General features: G+C 51.8%; 1 protein-coding gene and 1 pseudogene across 1 annotated transcript in view; both read right to left on the bottom strand.

The window, feature by feature from the left end:
- RFX4 (regulatory factor X, 4 (influences HLA class II expression)) overlaps positions 1–6,657 on the bottom strand; it is a 162,713-nt gene extending 156,056 nt beyond the window's left edge. The window contains exon 1 of the mRNA XM_008576416.1: positions 6,463–6,657. Within this exon, the coding sequence (XP_008574638.1) occupies positions 6,463–6,505 (43 nt within the window). The 5' untranslated portion in view covers positions 6,506–6,657. The remainder of the gene's footprint in view (positions 1–6,462) is intronic.
- Positions 6,658–17,057: 10,400 nt separating this feature from the next.
- The window catches only part of LOC103593441, a 1,871-nt pseudogene continuing 1,721 nt past the window's right edge, over positions 17,058–17,207 (bottom strand).

Genomic DNA, 17,207 nt, shown 5'->3' with positions numbered 1-17,207 from the left:
GTCTTCATCATCTAGAAGCATTTCAGTGTTTCCTAAATTGACATTGGTGACAGCCCCATAAGATCTCATGTCTTTTAGTAAATCCTTTTGGGATGCAGGGAGTTGGCCAAACAAAAAGACTGCATCTCAGGTAGCACGGAGAAAGGAAATTATGGGTCTTTTAAAAATGATTATTCAAGGTTCTTGAGTCTTAAAATCCTAAATGACTCACAAAAATATTTTCGTATATTATTAGTTTGGGGAGAGATTCACTATTTGTGCAGCGGGTCACAGTTCAGATAGGGTAACCAGCTCACATATTGCTTCCTGGATTCTATAGCAAAGCCAAAGGAACAGAAGGATACTCTGGCTTGTCAGAAAATTCCAGACTCTGAAATATCTAACCCTTTATTTTACAAGCAATGAAAAGTAATCTTGGAGAGGCTAGAAGATTTATCTGAAGTCACATTACAAGTAGCTGAGTTGGAATCATAACTCAGCGCTTTTCCCACTGAACAAAAGCGGGAAAAAACAGTAGACAGGATCTGTCTACCCCCCACCCTCTCTCCTGCCAAGATTTCTGGCCAGGCATCTCCTTCTCTCTTCTAACCCACCTCATCCTAACCCACCACCCTTTCAGTTCCGGTATGAGAAGGGGGTGACAAATTCATCCTGAGCGATCCACGGATTGTGGGGAAGAAAAACCCGAACCTTTCACGTTGGTGAGCCTGTGGCTCTTGGGGAGGTTAGCGCACTGCCCAGCTGGCGCCTGAGCTCGGGACTGGGAGGCAGGCTGGAAGAGAAGCCGGCCAGGAGGGGTGGGAGCAAGGGCGCGCAGGCCGCTGCGAAAAGGGGTAGCTGCTGGAGCGAAATCAGAGACAGGGGCGCCTCTGGGAAGCGGGACGGTCCAGCTCACACGGCGGCGGGAAGGCCCCGGCAAACTCGTCTCTCCTCGCACTCGCCTCTTTGTTGTCGGCCTCTGCCTCTGGCTGCTGCTCATGCCCTCCGGTCCCCCGCCCCCCTGAAGTCACCCCAACTGCACTCATAATATTTTGCTTTGCGCCGGGTCTGTTTTCCACCACCAACTTCCAGCAGTCTCCATGGCGACGCGCTGGGGAGCGGGGCGGGCGCNCAGGGTGGGAAAGCGCGCTGTCCCAGGTCGCCGCGCGGAGTCGCGTGCGGGGTCCGGGGGCCTGGCCTTTGTGCGGCGTCCACACCGGCGAAGGGCTGCAGCTACCGGGCCCGGGGACCCCGGTACCACGCGGCTCTCACTTGACCATGCTGCCAAACCCAGCACTCAGCAGGTGGCAGGGGTGGGGCCCCCGGGACAGTCTGATTTGGGCGCAGGAGCAATGCCTCCCGCCCTTGGCTCCCCCGAGCCCGCAGACCAGTTCCCCGGGCCGAGGAAGGCGGCTCCTTCCCCAGGGCTGCGCCTGGGGAGGATGAAGGAGGCCTAGGCCCTCTTCTCTCCAGGGTGCGCTGTGCTCCGTGGGCACTGCGTCAAGGCCATTGGACGGCCCCTCCTCGGGGCCCGCGGAGCCAGGCCGGGCCTCGTGCTGAGCCGGGGGCTGTCGACCAGCATGCCCTCCCACCGACGCGGCTCGGGGGACTCGAATCTGGCTCCAGGAGTGCTTTGCCGCCCCGGTTCTGGGTTCTGGGCATCAGGGCGGAAAGTGGGTAGAGGCATAAGTTTCCAGTTCAGCTCGGCAGTGCCCCTCTCTAAGGCCCCATCCCGTTTAACAAGAAACGACCCTTCTGTTGCGTAGGCGACCCGCCTAGCCCCGGCCCACTGTGCACAAGTTCTGCGTGGCCTAAAATTCTACCCACTTTCCCCTCTCGTTCTCGAATGTCCGAGGGACGGGTAACTGAGCGACGTTCGCTTGGACAGGGAAGCCCCGGTGGGGCCATCGGCGGCCCTCGTGGGAAGGACGGGCCACGCGGGGCTCGGCACCCACTTTTGCGCAGCGTGGAGCTGCGGCGCCGGCGGAGTGGGACGCGCGCACGGGCTCATTGCAAACCGCGCGCGTGCGGAACGGTGCGTCGACTCGCCTGCCGGAGCCCCGACACGCCGCCGGAGTAGCCTCCGAGAGGGGCTTTGCTTTGTATCTGTCTACCCCCCACCCTCTCTCCTGCCAAGATTTCTGGCCAGGCATCTCCTTCTCTCTTCTAACCCACCTCATCCTAACCCACCACCCTTTCAGATCCGGTCTGAGAAGGGGGTGACAAATTCGTCCTGAGCGATCCACGGATTGTGGGGAAGAAAAACCCGAACCTTTCACGTTGGTGAGCCTGTGGCTCTTGGGGAGGTTAGCGCACTGCCCAGCTGGCGCCTAAGCTCGGGACTGGGAGGCAGGCTGGAAGAGAAGCCGGCCAGGAGGGGTGGGAGCAAGGGCGCGCAGGCCGCTGCGAAAAGGGGTAGCTGCTGGAGCGAAATCAGAGACAGGGGCGCCTCTGGGAAGCGGGACGGTCCAGCTCACACGGCGGCGGGAAGGCCCCGGCAAACTCGTCTCTCCTCGCACTCGCCTCTTTGTTGTCGGCCTCTGCCTCTGGCTGCTGCTCATGCCCTCCGGTCCCCCGCCCCCCTGAAGTCACCCCAACTGCACTCATAATATTTTGCTTTGCGCCGGGTCTGTTTTCCACCACCAACTTCCAGCAGTCTCCATGGCGACGCGCTGGGGAGCGGGGCGGGCGCCGCTACGGAAATCCCAAGCCGGAGCTGCGGGGCGGTCTTGCAAACTTTTCCTGGTCCCCGGGTCCTGCAGGCAGGGTGGGAAAGCGCGCTGTCCCAGGTCGCCGCGCGGAGTCGCGTGCGGGGTCCGGGGGCCTGGCCTTTGTGCGGCGTCCACACCGGCGAAGGGCTGCAGCTACCGGGCCCGGGGACCCCGGTACCACGCGGCTCTCACTTGACCATGCTGCCAAACCCAGCACTCAGCAGGTGGCAGGGGTGGGGCCCCCGGGACAGTCTGATTTGGGCGCAGGAGCAATGCCTCCCGCCCTTGGCTCCCCCGAGCCCGCAGACCAGTTCCCCGGGCCGAGGAAGGCGGCTCCTTCCCCAGGGCTGCGCCTGGGGAGGATGAAGGAGGCCTAGGCCCTCTTCTCTCCAGGGTGCGCTGTGCTCCGTGGGCACTGCGTCAAGGCCATTGGACGGCCCCTCCTCGGGGCCCGCGGAGCCAGGCCGGGCCTCGTGCTGAGCCGGGGGCTGTCGACCAGCATGCCCTCCCACCGACGCGGCTCGGGGGACTCGAATCAGGCTCCAGGAGTGCTTTGCCGCCCCGGTTCTGGGTTCTGGGCATCAGGGCGGAAAGTGGGTAGAGGCATAAGTTTCCAGTTCAGCTCGGCAGTGCCCCTCTCTAAGGCCCCATCCCGTTTAACAAGAAACGACCCTTCTGTTGCGTAGGCGACCCGCCTAGCCCCGGCCCACTGTGCACAAGTTCTGCGTGGCCTAAAATTCTACCCACTTTCCCCTCTCGTTCTCGAATGTCCGAGGGACGGGTAACTGAGCGACGTTCGCTTGGACAGGGAAGCCCCGGTGGGGCCATCGGCGGCCCTCGTGGGAAGGACGGGCCACGCGGGGCTCGGCACCCACTTTTGCGCAGCGTGGAGCTGCGGCGCCGGCGGAGTGGGACGCGCGCACGGGCTCATTGCAAACCGCGCGCGTGCGGAACGGTGCGTCGACTGCTCCGGTGCCCGCTGGCCGCCTTTGCCGCCTGCCGGAGCCCCGCCACGCCGCCGGAGTAGCCTCCGAGAGGGCTTTGCTTTGTTGGGCTCGGCGGCGAGCGAGCCGAGGGCCCCGGAGGCGCGCGCCGGCTCCCCGGCCTCCCCCGACGGGGCTATTGTCTTAGCCCCACACTTGTTGAGTATTTTGGAAAAACCCGAGGAATATATTACCGGCTCGGTGTGCGGAACAAAGGGGCGCGTTTCCGCAGGTCATGCTGAAGTGGCCCCAAAGCAGGCCACTAGAGCCCCGGCCCCTGCAAAACTGTTCTCCTGGGCCCGAGGTACTTTGCAAGGATTTTCCCTTTTAAGAGTAAGGGACGGTGGCTGGGCTCGCCGGGCCTCTCTGATTCTGCACGCTCCCGACCTCGCCCCAGCACTTGCTGCGAGTCGGTTGTTCGAGCTCTTTCGGAATGAAATAATAATAACAATAATATTCGTGGTTCTGGTCGCGCGCAATCTATGTAAAAGGAGCAGAATCGAACTGCTCCAATGAGCGCTTGTCTCAGCAAGCCGGGGAGAAAGGACCTTTACATAACAAGAGAAACTCAGAAGAAAAGCTAATTGGATTAAATTCTCTGGAGGGGAGGTGAGGGAAGTCTCCTGGACCGGACCGCGACTAGCCTCACTTCCCTTGTCGCTTTTGCAAGCCCGAATGAAATGTCACCTGGTGCGCCTCGTGTCATCTCTTCACGCTCCCGTTTCCCAAAACTTTTGATTTTGAGTTCAGGATGACTCAGATGGGATGTTTCAGATACCAAAGGGAGAGAGGTGGATGGGGAAAGGATATCGGTTTTAGAACCCGTTTGTAGTGTTTGCAGCAGAGGTGGAGGTGACCGGGTGCCTCCACCGCCCACCAGCTACATCGAGGGCAGAACGCAGAACTTATCCACAGTCTCACAGCCCTCCCCGGAGAGCACCGAGGGGCTCCAGTAGCGTGGAGAGGGAGGCTAAAACCTCAGCTGGGCCTCGGCAGATTTGGGGTGCGGAGAAACCCTAAGTCCCTGCTTGGGTCCCTTGCAAACACTTGGCTGCAAATTCTGTAGACATAAGCTTAATTTTCTTAAAGATATTCGCCTCTAAGTTTTGGTGTTCAGGAGGTGGGTAGTGGTGCAAGTGCTTGAGATAAAAATATGAAGGGGGAGGGTCTCTCTCCTTTCTGGGCGCCTGCTTTACCCCAGTAGGGCCCGCTGCGTCCTGGCAGCCGGGTGAGCGCGGCAGGCGACGCCTCTCCTTGCCTTCGTTTGTCATCGCACATATGGCTCACGCCCACCCAGGGGTGCGCAACCGGGGAGGGTCTTGACTCTTGGATTCAGAGATAGACAACTACCCTGGAAAACGGAAGATCCCCCTGGCCATAGGAGCCGGGTGTCGCAACCACTAGGGCCACAGGGGAAGCCTGGAGGGGCTTAAAATCTTTCTGCAGGGACCACGGCAAGACCATCTGGGTCGACGCCTGGATGATCCTAGTTCCCACGCCACATCCGTATGCAGCCTGCCTGGGGGTGGAGGTGGGGAGACATTCGTGTGGTGTTCATTTGCTCAAGGAAGGAACGTGTGTGTCAGGGCAGGGCTGAGGCTGGAAGGCACTTGTTGCACCGCGCGACAGTGCCCAGCAGCGGATGCTCCCAGACATGCTCCCAAGCTTCGCGTCAAGCTGCTGCCTCGGCCCAGGCTGCGCCCACCGCCCTATTTCTGCCTCTATCCTAGAAACCCCGAGGCTGCAGCCGAGCCGCCTGGTTGGGACTGTGGCTGGGGATGGGGTGGGGGTGAACTTCCACCTGGAAGAGAGGTAGGGAGCGTAACTCAGATCTAGAAGTTTGGCGGCTCTTCGAAGTTGCTAGGAGTGAGAGGTGATGAGGACTGTACTAGAGAAAGAACCGAAACGCCGGGCATTTTCGTTGTAAGAGATTCCTTGGCTTCCTTCCTCCGTTGTTACGGACCGCCGCGACCCCGAAACCTGACATCCACCACCAACAGCCCCCTCACTGCAAAGCAGTGTGCAGACCCCAACGCCGGGCCCTGCCGGCCGGTCTGCATCCTGCCCTCTCTCCAGCAAGGTCACAGCCCCGGAGTGGAGCGCGTCGTTGGGTGCCCCTTGCCGGCAGGACAAGCCCGCCTCGGACAGCCCTGGGCTCCCACCTCCCTAGGCGGCGGATTCCCCAGGACCACCGGGTTCGCCGCCTCCACTCCCTCCGGCTGCGCGTCTCCACCAGCCGGGCCTCGCTCCCCACCTCCCAGGCGCTGCGCGAAGCCGTCCTCCTCCCCCGCCTCCGGGACGTTCCGCTCGGCTTCCCCGCCCTTGCCACCGTCCCCGAGAGCACCGCTACGCCGGGGCTCCCAAACCCGGGGGAGGAGCCGGGCCCGGGAGGGGGCGGTCGGCTCGCAAAGTTTCTGCAAGTGGCACCTCGAGCTCGCCGCGAACCAGCGCATCTTTACATAACTTTGTGTCCAGGGCAAGTGAACGCGCTCCTCGGCGCGCGCGCACACACACACAATCACAGGCGCACACACAATCACACGCTCACACACACAATCACAGGCGCACACACAATCACACGCGCGCACGCACAATCACACGCGCACACGCACGTTTCCACGCATCCACTTACACACTGCGCCGGGCTGTAAACGTCGGCACTCTCTCCCTTCTCTCCTGGGGTTCCACTGTCAAGGTGACCCGTCCGAAGTTTTTGCGACTCTTTTAAAGTTCCCCTTCTTCCTCCTTCCCTTCCAATGTCTCCCCCACCCACCACCAGCAGGACTAACCTGTGGAATCCATGTCGGGTTCCTCCAGTAACCCACAATGCATGCTCTTCCCATGGACAGCACAGGCGCCCCCCAAAAGTCCTGATGTTTGGGGATCCCCTGTGCTAGAGATGCCCAGGGACGAAAGGGGTGAAGGAGGGGAGAGAGAGAGAGAGACGCGGAGAGTGAGGGGGCAAAAAGATAAAGGAAAGGAAAAGAAAGAGACAGAAGAGGAAAGAAAAGGGAAAGAAAAGAGGAGAGAGAAGGGAGAGCTCGGAGCAGGGGGAGCGAGAGAGCCAGCAAGCGAGGGGACACTCAGTAATCCAAACCCGTCAAAATGTTTGCGGATGTTTCATGGGAAAAAGCATCATTTTATAGGAGCCCCGATGGGAGCAATGTCATTGATAGGCCAGCCGGCCTGATGAATGGCCGCTCGTCAGATGGGGCCGTGGCGAGGCGCACTGTGAAGCCCATTGTGGGCCTGTTTTGAATAAGAAAAGCCGCCTCCGAAAAGGGGGGCTCAGAGCGACGCAATCCCAGCCCTCCGACTTCCCCCTTCTATTATAGCATTAGCAACGTTTTTCTTATTTAAAGTTCCAGAGGCCTTCTCCAGCCTTCGCCCGGCACTCATTATAGGCGAGATCAAAATTGGCTTAGATGTGGGCCCCCTCCCCCCTGGCGACTCCTCCCCCGATCGGGCCCCGCGCCGCGCAGGCATGGGGTGGGGGGAGTGGCAGGGGACTCGGGGAGCCTGGGGAGCCGCCTGCGCGGCCACGAGTGGGACCCCACTCCTTTCCCCCTCCCACTTGGTTCTGAGTCGGATTTGGGTGAGGGCCCCGGGAATGTGGGGGGGATGGCCACGACTCCCACGCGGATCCGCGGACACGCGTGGGGAGCTGAGCGCGGAGGGGGCAAGGGTGGGGAGGGGACACTGAGGCCCTAAGACCCCAGCCCCAGCCTGAGCGGCGAGAAGTCCGCTTGGCGGGGAGGACAGGAGGGAGCTGGTTCGACTCCTCCAGAACTTTCTGTCTTCCTTTGGGTCGATGGCCCGCACCCTCTCTTCTTTCCCTGTCCCTCTCTCCGTCTCTGTCCCTCTCTCGTCCTCTGTGTCTCTGTCTCTGTGTCCCTCTATTTCTCCTTTTTTGGCCGCTGTTTCCCTGTCCAGCTCCCGCCCCCCTGCCTCTTTGTCTCTCCCTAGGACTCTGCCCCTCTGTCCCTACCCCCCTTGGTGTCTCTGAATCCCCCCGTTCCCGTAACCCTGTCTGTCAGTCCGTCTGTGTCTCAGTCCCTCCCGCCCACCTCCCCCGCGTTCCCGTCCCCCCAGCCGGCCGCGAAGTTTGTGAGAAGCCGGCGTCACAGGGTGGCCGCGGCTTTCCCAGGGACCCCCTCCTCGGCGGATTTTAAAGTGCAGAGGGGGGAGGGGCGGGGGCTGGAAGTGGAAGTGGGGGTGGGGGACAGGCCCGATCAAGTGGCCGTCCGCGGCCGGCCGCGCTGTGATTAGAATATGAATGGGGCTCGGCGGGCGGAAGAGAAAGGCGGATTACCCCAGCGCTGTGACCATGGACAGAGGCAGCGCCGGCCGGGCCGCCGAGGGGCGGGTCCCTAACGCCGTGCGGGGCCGGGGCGGGGTCTCTAACCCCGGACCCCAAGCTGCGAACGGCTTCTCGCGGTCCCCAGGATATGCCCCCAGCGCCCCCTCCCAGCCGAAGCTAGGTGGGACAATGGGGGGGAGGGGGCCGAGGGACCAGCACGTGCCGAGTTAAGGTCACGGTGCGGGAGGAAGGAGGCGGCGCGAAATGCGGCTGGACAGAGCCCCCCAGGCTTGGCGGATGGCAGCGCGGAGTTCGAATCCCGGCTCCGTAAATTCCTGACTCTGGACCTCGGTTTCCTTGTCTGTGAAATGGCAGAGATGCCCCCTGTCAAGGTCTGGAGGAAGATTACGTGAGGTGGCGGGTGTAGAAGGAGCCTGACATTTGCTGTTCCCTCTGCTGGAACTCTCTGGCCGGCTCCTTCCCATCACCCCGGTCTCGGCTAAGTGTCGCCTCCTCGGAAAGGCTGTGCCTGACCCCTCTGTGTGCCGTGGCGGCGCTCAGTGCCGTCGCCTGCTGCAGGAGCTGCGGTCACAAGCTCGCCAGGCGCGTCCCGTCCGCCTGCGGTGGCTGGTGACGCAAAAGGGGTCGATGAGAAACGTCGGCGCCCGAAGGCGACGGCGGCGATCGCCGCATGTCCTCGTGCTGTGCGTGGCGGTAAAGACCGCGGGATTCCAGATCAAAGATCCACCCCTCTTGGCCTCGACTTCATCATCGGCGAAATGGGGTGAATGGTACAAAGCCTCTTTCGGCCGGCGGGAGGGGTCGGACCCGGCGTAGAGGACGCGGCTGGGAGGTGACCAGGTGAGTTCGCGTGGAGCAGAGCGCGTCCCCAGGGTGAAGAGCTGCCGTCACCAAGAGTGCCTCCGGCCCCTCAGCGAGTCCTGGAGGGATGCCGTGGGGCAGGGTGGTCTCCAGAGGGCGGATGAGACTACTATTACTGCTGCTGTCATTATTCTCATTTTAGTTATTGCACCCTAAGCGGAGGTGGGCGTGGGAGGGGGTGGGCTGCGCTCGCAGGGAGGGGTCAGGCCAAAGAACCTGGAGGTAGAGCGGCCGCGAGTGGTGGCTGTCTGTGGGCGGCGCGAGGCGGGTGCGAGCTGGGCTGGCTGCGGCTGGTCCCTGCCCCGAGCCACCCACCCTGGGAGCGCACGAGTTCTCAGCTATGACCACCCTACAGCACCCGGGAGCTTACAGAAATGAAAATAATAATCATAAAAATAATAATCATAAATAATTCCTTGGCAAATTTTTATTTTTTGAGCACTTACAATGTGCCCGGCACTATTCTAGGGACTAGGGATACAGCAGTGAACAAGATAGACTAAAAAAACTTCCTGCTCCCCTGGAGCTCACATCGGAGTGAGGGGAGATAGATAACATATATGATATATCATTAGATTACTTAGTAAGTCTGCTAAATGCTATAGTGTGTGTGTGTGGAGGGTCTTCAGGGAGGGCCTCTCTGAGAAGGAAACTTGTGAATTTAAAAGTAATGCTATCTAGGGGCTGGTCACAAGTATGTGCTCATTTGTGAAAATTCATTGAGCTGTGTACATGTATGGTTTTGTGCATTTTTCTGAATGTATTTTGCACTTCAATAAAATGTTTGTTTAGATTGATGCTAACAACATTATTATAGTAATAGCTACTATTTACGCTTTAGGTTTTGACTACTGCATGTTTCCACTGTGATAGGCATTTTCCATGCGTTTATCTTATTTAATCCTCACAATACAACTAACACATCAGTATTATTGTTGTCCCCACTTTTAGAGAGGAAGACAACTGGGGTTCAGTGACAGGCACTGTGGACATGATAATGAACCATCTAGTTTCTGTCCTCCAGAATCTCACAATCTAAATTGAATGTGGCACAGGGGTCAGTGTGGAAAGTATGGGTGCTGTGGGAACCAAGAGGGGGGCGCGTGGCTGAGCATGGGAGGCCAGGGTCAAGGGATGCCTCCTGGAGGAAGTGATGACCAAGCCAGGAGCCAAATCATCCAGAAAAGGGGGCTGAGGGGTGTTGCAGACACAGGCAAGGGCAAAGAGGAAAGCGTGTGTGGAACTGGCTTGGCTGCACGTGGAACCCAATGAAGGAGTCATGGGTGATTTTTTTGGAAAGCAGGCAGAGGCTTTGCTAAGAAATTTATCCTGGAAGCGTTTTGAGCATACAGGACTAAATTTACATTTTCAAGAGATCACAGTGGCCGCAGTATGGTGGCAGGATGGGGGTTAGTTGCTGGACGGGGTGGTCGTTGGAAGAGAGGGACCACAATGGCCTGAAATAGGTACATGGCAGTGGGGGCAGGGCTCGGAAGATACTGAGGAAGCCACATCCCCAGCCTCGGTGTTGAGTGGTACTGATCAATGCGTGGGGGGAGGGACTGATGTCCAGGTTTCTGACTTGGGCAATGAGTAGCAATTGACACCCTTCATGGAGATTTGTCAATTGTGGGGGAGGAGGGAAAATTTGGCAGCAAGAGAGAGGTGGCTTGAAGTGCCCATAAAACTTCCCAGTAGCTCAGTAGCAATGACAGGCAGGCAGACGCACAAAGGCATGGAGTTGGCATATGCTTGTGTAGAGCCGGGTGCTGCTGAAGCCCTCAGAGTGGATGAAAGAGTAGCACAGAAGACAGAGGTGCAGATAGGTCCCTTTTAGACTGTCAGGCATGCTCTGCCTCCACTGCTGTGTCTCCACAGTCCCTGTTCTTTAATGCTCAGTTTAATTAAATCATCCCAGAAAACATAGCTATCCTCATCTGTGAGGTCATCCAAAAGAGCAGTGTTTTTAGGTGACCACGTTGCCACTTCAAACAAAATTGGAGCTCTGTTGGTAAGAAAGAAGGGGAAGTGGATATCGGATAAGCACATAGTGTCTGCACAGCCAGATTAGATTCCTTTCAGAAACTTCCTGAAAATATACCTCCTCTCTCCTGCCACATCAATTTCTTCCTTCTGGAACCTTCCCATGAATATTCTAATATTTTCTAATAGCTCCTATTTTAAAAACCTTTCCCCTGCTCTCATAAATTCTCCAGTTCCAACCCCAATTTTCTATTTCCCATCACAGAGAAACTTCTGGAAAGAGTTTGTCTTAGTCCATTTCTGTTGCTTATAACAAACTACCTGGTACTGGGTAATTTATTAGAAAATGAAATTTATTGCTTACAGTTTCAGAGGCTGGAAGTCCAAAGTCCAGGGAGCACATCTGGTGAGGGTCTTCTTTGGTGGTGGCTTTACAGTAATGCAGGGGTCTCACATGGCAGAAAATGGTGGAGCAGAGAGAGAGCAAGAGACCAACCGCCTCGTTTACTCTCCTTTTTAAAGCTCTCCAAATCACATCCACGACCGCCATTATTAATCCATTCACTAGGGCATGGTCCTCACAATCTAATCACCTCTTCAAGACCCCACCTTTCAATTGCCATAATAGGACTTCCCACCCTCTTAACAGTCACAGTGAGGATGAAGTTTGGGGGGGACACTCAACCCAAGGCAGAGTTATTTATAGTCACAAAATCTACTATCTCATAACCCATTCTTTCCTAAACTCACTCCCCTCAGGCTTCCATCCCCGCTACTTCTCTGAACCTAATGTCAAAGTCATCGGTCACCTGCATGTTGCCAGATCCAGTCCTTATTCTCTCTTCATTACGTTCAATCTCTTATCTAACCCAGTTGACAATTCACTCTTTCTCTCAGCTTCCGGGACACTTACACTCCCACGTTTCCTCCTACGTGACTGGCTTCTCGGTCCCTTTCCTGGCTCCTCCTTTCCTGCTTGATCTCTAAAACTCTGTAGTGTCCTGGGGCGTGGCCCGTAGGCCCTTTCCTGTCATCGGCTACACTCCTTTCCTAGGAAATCTCATTCAGTCCCACCGCTGTCAATGCCATTTGTGCTCCTGTTGCAGTGGGCTCCTTGCTCACTTACGCTCTGCTTTCTGCTTGCTCTTCCTCATGATCACGAAATGGCCGTCGTTGCTAAAGCATCACAGCCTCTCTCACACACTTCTCAAAGACTGGAAGGAGGGAAGAGAATATATCCCTTCCTTCTGTCCTTTCTCAGAAGTAGGACGACTTTCTCAAAAGCCTCTTGGAAGATGATCCTTCCTGTCCCATTGGACAATTGATTTTGACCTGTCCATTCCTTAACCAATAATAGGTGAAGGGCAAATAAAGACCATAATAGGTTAAGTTGAACCAAAATTCTTCCCTGGGGCTGGAGAACAGTCCATCTTCCTCTGAAACACACGGACACCAGGTACATGAACCAAATCTATCTTTGGTTACCAAGGAAGAAGGGGAGGAATGGGTAGGCAGCCAGCAGTGTATGCCACACTGTTAAAAAGAAGATCAGCCTTGCATAACTTCATGCTGTGTAGTAGGAAGGGTCCTTCTGCTCAGCTAACAAAGCACACATCTTGTCCACGAATACCTTAAGCCCAGGTCCTTTCCTTGCCAGAACACATGACCTCCAGCTCTCGCCTATTTGATTCTCATCTACAGTTCACTTGTGAGAAATCACATTCACTGTGGATGGCACAAAGCTTTGTGCTCCACCCACTTCTCAAGATGGAATCTTCAAAACTGAGTTCTGTGGTTTGGTTTGACAGATGCAGAGAAGGCCTCTGTCCCCAGCCCTGCAAAAATACCTCTCCCTCTTCTTATTCATGAAAAGAATGAATTTACCACAGTGAAAGTCTTTACTCGGGCCGATCCCGTGGTGCAATTGGGAGAGTGCGGCGCTGGGAGCGCAGCAACACTCCTGCCACGGGTTAGGATCCTATATAGGAATGGCCGGTGCGCTCACTGGCTGAGCGCAGTGTGGGCGACACCACACCAAGGGTTGTGATCCCCTTACCGGTCATGAAAAAGAAAAAAAAAAAAAAAAAAAGAAGAAGAAAAATGTCTTTACTCTTGGTAGCCAGTGCTTTTGCATATAGTAGACAGGCCATTGAATGAATGAATGAATGAATGTCTACTTCTAAAATGCGTGACTGAGAGAAAATAATTTATACATTTAATGCAATTCTGAGAGGAATTCCAATGTGATTTTAGTTTATCTGGAAGTATAAATTGGTGAGACTTCAGATATGTCTTTTGTAATTAGTGTATAGCTGAATTTTAAAAGTCCAATATTTGATAGTCACTTTTTTATAGTAGGTAAGTTAACCTATGTAGTGATTTGAATGGTGGCCGCTAAAAAGGTATATCCATTTCCTACCAAGAGAACCTGTCATTGTGACCTTACTTGCACAAAGGGTAAATGTAATTAAGTTAAGGGTCTCAAGATGAGATCATTCTGGATTATTCAGATGGACCCTAAATCTAATGACATGTGTCCTTATAAGAAACACCCAGAAGAAAGACATGGAGAGAAGAGAAAAACAAACATGGAGAGAAGAGAAAGCCATGTCAAAGAGGCAAAGATTGGAGTTATGTAGTTACGTCAAGAAATGCCTGGAGTCACCAGAAGCTGGAAGAGGTAAGGAAGAGTCCTCCCCTAGAGACATCAGAGAAAGCAGTTCCCTGCTGACATCTTGATTTTGGATTTCTGGTCCCCAGAACTGTGAGAGAAGAAGTTTAAGTTGTTTTAAGCTACCGAGTTTGTGGTAATTTGTCCTGGCAGCCCTAGGAAACTAGTACAACCTATTTAGATTTATTATGATAAATCTGCATATTTGAACTTCTTTCTAACATCTATTTTTGTGTTTTTGTTTACCATCTTTTAATTTGTTACTTTCTTTCCTAATTTCTGTGGCATTGATAATGTCTTCTGTATTTTTTCATTCTTCTCTGTGCTGATTGTATTTCTATTCTTCTAGTGGTACCCCTTAATGTTTTTGGCTATGTACTTAATTAATCTTCTTATAAAAAGACTAAGTCACAAATGAATTTGTCTCACTTTTCAATACACAAAAAGTTAATGGTTTCTGTAGTCTATAGTTAATTATATTTATCCACAAGTTTATTGATTTCTGTGTTCACCATTGTCTTGAATTCCACAGCTTTCCTCTTTTCTTCTTTCTGAAGAACACACTTCATGGGTAATAAATATTTTAGTCTTTGTTTGCTGTTAAATATCTCAAATGGTGACGACAATTATGTCTAAAATAGTCACCACTCTAAATTAGAATTTATATGGGTATAAAAGTCTAAATTGACAGTCATTTTTATACAGGATATTAGAGAATTTACCCATTTTCTCTGTCTTCTGTTGTTGCAGATGAGTAGTCTGCTGTCAGCCTAATTATTATGCCTTTGTAGATAATGTTATTGTTTCTTTTTAATTTTCTTTTTTTTACTTTGGTTATCCATAGCCTTTCTCTCTGTTATTCTGCTGCTTTACTCTATGGTACTTTGGCATAGATTCATTTTTATTTGCTCAGTACACGAAGAGGGCTCTTGGTCTGATGAAATTTGTCTTTTTTTAGTTCTGGTACAGTCTTAGCCTTATATACTCAAAATGTGATTACTCAATATCCCCTCTATTTCCTTCTTCTGGTACCATTAGATACATGATGGAGACTTTCAAATCTGTCCTTTTTTTTAGCTCTTAATGGCTCTTCCGTATTTTTAAAAATCTCTGTCTCTTTCGGTGCTGCATTCTGGATGTAATCAGCACTATTTTCCAATCTACTATTTCTCTCTTCTACAAAGACCAGTCTGAAGTTCAGCTCATCTATTGAGTTTATTTCAATGATAATAGTTTTTCCTGTCATAAATTTCCAATTGGAATTTTTTTTCATAGGCATATACATTTTAAAATTTATTTTGATATCTGTCTGTATTTTATATTGTTAGTTCTCTACAGATGTTATTTTTCATTTATTTATTTAAGGATACTAAACAAACTAATTTAGAGGTTTTGCTTTAATTTCATCTGAACTGAACTCTTATTCCAATTTTTAAATCTTATCTGTCTTTTCTAACTTTTAAGTTATTATCATTATTTTGCCTCCCATCATCAGTATTTATTGAGCATTTGCAGTGTACTAGGCACAATAGAACATACAGAAAACATTGTCCCTGCTCTTGAGGAGCTTACATTCTAAAAGAAAAAAAAAATACACCTCTGTTAAAATGGCATTTTTGTTTGGTGTTTTCTGCAAAGTTCTGAGGATATATTCTGTAGGGTGAGCTTTGGGTACAATTTAGCCCCATCATTATTTAGAGAAGAGAGAAAGAGGAAGAATTTTGAAGGCAGACAATGACAGACAACTCAGGATAGATAGGGTTTACAGGGAGCTGAACAGAATCTCATCAAGTAAGGAGAGATTTGCTGCAGTAAATAGGATGAGGGAAATAGTTTGTGGGATGCAAGCAAAGGAAGCAGTTTATCTTAGATGTTGAGTGGGCCAGAAAGATCATGTGGCCTTTTTTCAAGTACATGGCCATCATGTTTGGTGATGAGACAGAAGGCTAAAAAAGGTAGGTGATCCTGTGTACCTGACAAACAGAATAAAGGATCGAAATCAAAAGGCAGACTACAAGAGTATAGTCTTATAAACCCAAAGGTATTTAGAAGCACAAATCTTTTAATGCTACCCACTGTTATGATGAGACATGAACATTGTGGCTTCCTAAGTTAGAAAATGCCATATATCAAAATTTCAAAAGGAACACCTTTTTTCCAATCTCCCTCTCCCCCAGAAAAAAAAAGAAACAAAAATTTTTCAGGGGCCAGGTGAGGGGGCAGGGAGAGAGAAGGATATGGGACATGGTTGGGAACAGTAGCTATATTAGTAGTATTTTGTTGTTATGATAAACTTTGCACTTAAACTTGGTAAAAACTCTCACTATGGGGAGTTCAGAATCCCATAATAGAACACAGAAGTTTCCAAATCAAAAGACTAATCTACATGAAAAGCTGTAGAGAAAGTAGTTGCAAAGTCCATTCATAAGACTTTTATTCCACTTATAGGAGCATAATACACGTGTTCTTCACAATTATGCTTGGACTGTTCATGAAAATTTCATAAGATATTAAACAAAACTAGCCATCATCTCAAGTTATTTCCCTGGTTTTATAGCACATGCATGTTAGGCAAGTAAAAAAAATCACAAAATAACCCCCCCCCAAAATGTTAAATACATGATATTTTTTGTTTGTTTTACTGCTGTTCTTGATATACATGAAGTAATAGATAGTTTGCAATTCTTTTTGGGGGGATGGGGGGAGTGGAGAAAGGCAGCTGGGTGGTACAGGGATTGAACCCTGGACCTTGGTGTTATCAGCACCATGCTCTAACCAACTGAGCTAACCAGCAGCTCTACATGAAGTAATGGATATCATGCAATTCATTTTTACTGCATCTTTACTTTTACATTTGTTCTTAGGTTGCCTAAAACATTTAAATACAAATAAAATGAGTGCAGCAAAAATAATGAAAGCAAACAGCAGGTAACTTTACAAATAATGGAATGTGAACCGTTTCTGCCCTTATCCAGAGCAAGCTGGGTCACAACTTTGTCTACAGGAACTTTCTGCAGCTGTAGACAGAGGTGTGCACGTTGAGACTGAGTATTGCACAGATACACATGGTTCAACAGGTAGTATCCACAGGATGTCTGTTTCTCCCACAGCCTTCTAAGTGCTCCAAACCTTAAAGTGCCCACTATAACTACACCTGTGACTGGAACCAATGAGCCCTTTTATTTCCCATCAGGACAAGTCAATATGTAGGCAGTTTTTTTGCTTAGACATGGAAGCAGTTTTAACGCTGGCCCTTGTGATGCCACAATGTGCCGAAAGTATGAAGCCAAACATTTTTAACTTGTATAAAAATTCCACATCCTCATTTTGGCCACCTCAAGATGAAAACAGAGAACTCCCTAAATGTGAGCTGGCTCTACTCCCCTAATATGAAACATATAAACCACATGGGAAATATAGAAATTCAAATAGAAGTAACGTAAACCTGTCATAAATTGTAAACAAACAACTATTTGTGAGACAGCATGGATGACAAATGGTCTAGTGTGTAAATTCCAGAACGAGGCAGACAAAAGTTAGAAGGCTGGTTAATTTTCCCCTCCTGCTCCTGCTGCGGCTTCGTCTCCTTGGGTATCTGAGGTCCATAACGTTAAGTTGTCTCTCAGTAATTGCATTATTCGTGTGCTGTCTTTGCAGGACTCTTCACTTAATGTATCAAGTTCAGCAATGGCTCCTCT

The sequence above is a fragment of the Galeopterus variegatus genome, unplaced genomic scaffold (genome assembly GCF_000696425.1).
Source record: "Galeopterus variegatus unplaced genomic scaffold, G_variegatus-3.0.2 Scaffold1346, whole genome shotgun sequence".
Classification (NCBI taxonomy): domain Eukaryota; kingdom Metazoa; phylum Chordata; class Mammalia; order Dermoptera; family Cynocephalidae; genus Galeopterus; species Galeopterus variegatus.
The sequence above is the reverse complement of the archived record's forward strand: the minus strand, read 5'-3'. Positions and strand labels throughout refer to the sequence as shown.